Here is a 5,813-nt window from a genome sequence, read left to right as displayed (position 1 = left end):
GCAGACCTGGTTCATCGTAGGCACTAAATTAATTTTTATTGACTGAATGAATGAAATATGAGTGTATTAAGTTGCATCACAGAAAATTATAAAATGTAAAACAATGAAAAAGTTAAGAAAGATTTTATTTTATGTAACTAGTATGCGTATCAATTCATCAATTCATTCCATAAGTCTGTTGAGCCTGTGTAAGAATTTTATAAGACTGTGTTATTATTGTAAATATTGGCTTTAGACGACACCCATTTATTGTATTCATTCATTTATTTTTAGAGACAAAGTCTCTCTCTGTCATCCAGGGTGAAGTGCAGTCACATGATCATGGCTCACTGCAGCCTCAAACTCAAGGGATCCTCCTGCCTCAGTCTTCAGAGTAGCTAGGACTATAAGTACCACCATGCTCAACTAATTAAAGAAAAAAAAACTGTAGAGATGACTGTCTCACTATATTATCCTACTGGTCTCAAACTCCTGGTTACAAGTCGTCCTCCTGTGTCACCTCCTCAAACGTTACAATTACAGGTGTGCACTACCACCCCTGGCCTAACAACACCCATTTATCTGTTTATAGTTCCTTAGTCAGAAATCCCAGGATGATGTGGATGGAATCTCTGTTTTGAGCTTCCCAAAGCTGTGTTTTCATTTTTAATCCTCCTTCACGCTGATACAGAGAAGTCAGAATGCAGTTTTTGGCGGTTGTAAGACTGAGGTTCCTGTTCCTTGCTGGCTGTCAAGCTAGAGAACAGGGAGGAATGTGGTCAATTCCTGGTGCCCACCAGCGTTCTTGCCTACACAACTCCTTCATTTTCAAAGCCCACAGTGGAGGAAACCCTTCACACTGAATCCCTCTCACACTGTGAATCTCTATGCTCAGGAAGGACCCAGTCCTTTCAAGTGCTCAGCTGATTAGGACAGTCCAAGCAGGATAAACCCAGCCTAAAAGCAACTAATTGAGGCCCTTAATTGTATCTGCTGAATCCCTTCACAGCAGTACCTACATTCAAGTTGGTTGAATAACTGGGGGAAGGTGAATGACCAGGAGGTGGTTGTTGTGGGCCATCATGGAATCAGCCTAGCAAGGTTTGGATCTTCCTTTTGTGTTTAATTGAGACACAGTTGGAAATTGAAGTTCAAGTAAAGTGATCATTGTGAACAGTAACAAAATACATCCTCTTCGGCCATGGAAATTCTCCTCACCTTTTACAACTAAGTTATATATTTAGTATCTCACAATTAATTTAGGCCAGGTGTGGTGGCTCTTGCCTGCAATCCTAGCACTGTGGAAGGCAGAGGAAGGTGGATCCATTGACTCCAGAAATTCAAGATCAGCCTGGGAAACATGGTCAAACCCCCATCTCTGTCAAAAAATTAGAAAATTAGCCAGGCATGGTGGTTCATGCCTGTCATCCCAGCTACTCAGGAGGCTGAGGCCAGAGGACCCCTTGAGCCCAGGAGATCGACACTACAGTGCATGGTGATCATGCCACTACATTCCATCACAGGTGACAGAGCGAGACCCTGTCTCAAAGATAACAAGATTGATTATGGCAAATTTAGAGCATATGTAAATTAACGTGTAATAATCTATCCTCTCTTGTGAAAATCTATTAGTTACTTACTATTGCGGAAAAATTTATGTAAAACTTAGCAGCTCAAAACAACAAATTTTCATCATCTCCCGCAGTTTCCAATGGTAAGGAATCCAGGAGAGGTTTGCTGAGTGCTTCTGGGTCAGGGCGTCTCACAAGGTTGAAGTCCAGTACAAGGGCTCCATCATTTGACTGTTTCATTGGGGCTGAGGATTAAGATGAAACATGGCTCAGTCACATGGCTGTTCAAAAAGGCCTAGTTTCTTGTTGTCTGGTTCCAGAAGTCCTCAGTTCTTAGCCACATGGACCTTCCTGCAGGGCTGCTTATGGGACAGCCGCTGGTTCCCCCCAGAGCTCACGATTCCAGAGACAGAGAGAGAGAAAGTAGAAGCCGCAGTGACTTTTATCTTCTACACCCAGAGTCACAAACGGATATGTCATCATTACTCTATCAGTTAGGAGTTGTATTAGCTCATTCTCCCGCTGCTATAAAGAAATACCTGAGCCTGGGTAATTTATAAGAAAAGGAGGTTTAATTGACTCACAGTTCTGCATGGCTGAGGAGGCTGCCTTAGGACACTTACAATCATGGCAGAAGTAGAAGCAAACACATCCTTCTTCACATGGTGTCAGGAGAGAGAAATGGAGAGTGAAGCAGGGAAAATCCCCTTATAGAACCATCAGATCTCATGAGAATTCACTCACTATCATTAGAACAACATAGGGGAACCGTCCCTGTGATCCAATCACCTCCGATGTGGTCCCACCCTCAATATGTCAGATTACAATTCGTAAGACACTTCAAGGTGTGATTTGCGTGGGAACACAGAGCCAGGCCATATCAGAAGTGCATCATTAAATCCAAGCCACACTCAAGAGAGAGAATTAAGCTGCACCTCTGGAAGGCAGCAGTATTAAATGATTTGCATATATGTTAAAAGCAAAGTTAAAACTGTTGTTTCAAGATTTTGTAACTCAATGGCTTTTTTTTAATCTAATTGTTTTTCATTAATGCTTTAAGCTTGTCTTTTAATTTAATTAATTTTAAGTTCCAGGGTACAGGTGCAGGTTTGTTACATAAGTAAGTGTGTGCCATGGTGGTTTGCTGCTCCTATCAACCCATCATCTAGGTATTAATCCCGGCATGCATTAGCTATTTTTCCTAATGCTCCCGCTACCACTGCCCACCCTCAACAGGCCCCAGTGTGTGTTGTTCCTTTCCCCTTTTCCATGTGTTCTCATTGCTCAGCTCCCAATTATATTTAAGAATATATGGTGTTTGGTTTTCTATCCTATGTTAATTTGCTGAGGATAATGGCTTTCAGCTTCATCCATATCTTTTTATGGCTGCATAATATTCTACGGTGTATATGTACTACCTTTTCTTTACCCAGTTCATCATTGATGGGCATTTGAGTTGATTCTATGTCTTTACTATTGTGAATAGTGCTGTAATAAACATACACATGCACGTATCTTTATAAAAGAATGATTTATATTCCATTGGGTATATACCCTGTAATAGGATGGCTGGGTCAAATGGTATTTCTGGCTCTAAAATTTGAGGAATCGCCACACTGTCTTTCACAATCATGGAACAAATTTATGTTTCCACCAACAACATAAAAACATTCCTATTTTTCTGCACCCTTGTTCCAACTCCTGTGTTCTCAATGGGAAGACTGGAATGTTTCCTTCCAACTTCATCAAGGAGTTGTCAGGGTAGTCAGATAAGCTTGGCATTTCCCAGGATGAGCATCTGTCCAAGTCAAGTTTAAGGGAAACCACAGGCTCGGAGAGTGATGGAGGTGACTCAAGCAGCACCAAGTCTGAAGGTGCTGACGGGACAGTGGTGACTGCAGCAATCCAATCCCAAAAAGTTAAAGGAGTGGGCTTTGTTGATATTTTCAAAAACAAGCCAATCAAACTAAGACAAGATCAACTCAAGTAGAAAATGACTTTCTGCCGGGGGAAAAGACTATTGGGAAGAAGTTACCTACGACTCTGGCAACTCCAGACTCCTTGAAAACAGAAATGGGCAGCAGGACAAAGAGCAAGGATTACTGCAAAGTAGTATTTCCATATGAGGCACAGAATAGTGATGAAATGACAACCAGAGAAGGAGACATAGTCACTCTCATCAGTAAGGACTGCACTGAGGTAGGCTGGTGGGAAGGAGAGCTGAACGGCGGAGGAGGCGTGTTCCCTGTTAACGTCGTGAAGTTATTTCCACCGGACTTTGAAAAGGAAGGGAATAGACCCAAGAAACCACCACCTCCATTCACTCCTGTCATCAAACAAGGGACAGGTACCACTGAGAGAAAACATGAACTTAAAAAGGTACCTCCTGAAAGACCAGAAATGCTTCCCAAAGAACAGAAGAAAAAGAAAGACCAGAGACAGAGCCAAAACTGGATTTACAGAAGCCCTCCATTCCTGCCATACCACCAAAAAAGCCCCGGTCATGTAAAACCAATTCTCTCAGCAGACCTGGCACACTGTCCCCAAGGCCAGAGCTACCAGTGGGTCCGCTGACACACACCAGGGGTGATGGTCTGAAGACTGACTTGGTGGGCAGTTCGCTTCTTGGCATCTTGGACAAAGATCTCTCAGACCGCAGCAATGACATTGACCTAGAAGGTTTTGACTCCATGGTGTCATACTGAGAAACTCAGTCATCCGACCACAAGCAGACCAAAAGCTACGGGGAGGCGGCCACCATCCCAGTCCCTCACATCTTCATCCCTGTCAAGCCCTGATATCTTCGACTCCCCAAGTCCCAAAGAGGATAAGAAGGAACACATTTCTCTTGCTCACAGAGGAGTGGATGCGCCAAAGAAAACTTCCAAGTCTGTTACCATATCCCAAGTGTCCAAAAACAAAGCATCCCTGCTGCCCAAGCCGGGGACAGTGGCAGCAGCTAGTGGTGGGCCAGCCTCTCTGTCCTTGGTTGCCTCCTCCCCATTGTCATCCTGTTTGGGAACAGCTGGACACAGAGCCAACTCTCCGTCTCTGTTCCACACGGAAGGAAAACCAAAGATGGAGCCTGTGGCCAGCAGCCAGGCGGCAGTGGATGAGCTAAGGACACAGGTCCGAGAGGGGAAGAGCATCATCGAGAACATGAAGGACCAGCAGAAACGAGAGATTAAACAGTTATTGTCTGAGTTGGATGAAGAGAAGAAAATCTGGCTTCGGTTGCAGATGGAAGTAAATGACAAAAAGAAAGCTCTACAATCAAAATCAATACTTGATCAATGAAATGTCACATTATTCATCCTGAGTCCGAGACTCAAATTTTCTGCCCCAGCCAAAATAATCTTGTGCCAAAAGATTAACATTTTGCCTCAACATGTCCCTGTTTGAAAGATTAGCACAAAAGTCTTGACAGAACAGCACAGATTCCATCCAAGAGGAGAATCTTCCCCCTGGTTTAGTCCCAGGGCCGGCACTCGTTGTGACTTACACAGAGCAAAATTGTGCTAAAGGCTTTTCTACTCTGAGATCTCAATGTGAAATGAAAACTCAGGCAGTTTAGTCCATAGTGGTACTATTTTGATGATATTTTCCATTAATAAAATATAATTTCAGATTTAAAAAAATTTTAATAAAAATTTATTTTTTTATTTTGCATACTTTAATTTCAGAACAAAATGAACAGACAAACAAAAAAAGCCCCACAATACACAACATCCAATCCTGCTGTCAGAGTAGGGAAAGAATGGGGGCTTGACACCCTTGTTTCCTGCCTTCAACAGAAGGACAGGAGAGAAAAAAAATACCAGACATCAGCGTAGGGAGCCAGGTGGGACAGGGGCACTCGAGGCTGCAGTGGGAGCCATGGGGACACTATACAAGGGCAGTTTTCCAACTACGAACCCCTAATCTACTTCTTCCATGCGAGACGCATCCTCATCATCCTCAAGAGGGGGGATCTCATCAGGAACTGCAGCACTGGGTTCCTCTGCTGCCACTTCATCTTCATCGATACGTAGACCTAGCTTGATCATGCAGTAGATGCAGTTGGAGTGGGTTTGGGGATTCTCAAGGGAAAAGCCAGAAGAGAGCAGGGAGTTTTCAAACAGCAGCACCACAAGGTCCTTGACTGCCTTGTCATTCTTGTCTGCCTCAGCCCTCTGCTGCAGCATCTCCACAATAGGGTGGTCAGGGTTGATCTCCAGGTGCTTTTTGGCCATCATGTAGCCCATGGTGGAGTTGTCCCGAAGT

General features: G+C 43.7%; 1 protein-coding gene and 1 pseudogene across 1 annotated transcript; one reads left to right on the top strand and one right to left on the bottom strand.

The window, feature by feature from the left end:
• Window positions 1-3,498: 3,498 nt before the first annotated feature.
• LOC116547723 lies at window positions 3,499-5,191 on the top strand (annotated as a pseudogene).
• Window positions 5,192-5,208: 17 nt separating this feature from the next.
• On the bottom strand, window positions 5,209-5,809 carry LOC116547722 (putative heat shock protein HSP 90-beta-3; the record flags this gene model as incomplete). The annotated part of the gene is made up of 1 exon (XM_032273572.1): window positions 5,209-5,809. A coding segment is annotated over one exon (342 nt), but the record flags the coding sequence as incomplete, so codon positions are not given.
• Window positions 5,810-5,813: the final 4 nt, after the last annotated feature.

The sequence above is a fragment of the Sapajus apella genome, unplaced genomic scaffold (genome assembly GCF_009761245.1).
Source record: "Sapajus apella isolate SASKATOON/1434 unplaced genomic scaffold, GSC_monkey_1.0 scaffold4323, whole genome shotgun sequence".
In the NCBI taxonomy this organism is placed as follows: domain Eukaryota; kingdom Metazoa; phylum Chordata; class Mammalia; order Primates; family Cebidae; genus Sapajus; species Sapajus apella.
This window is presented reverse-complemented; position numbering and strand designations above follow the sequence as displayed.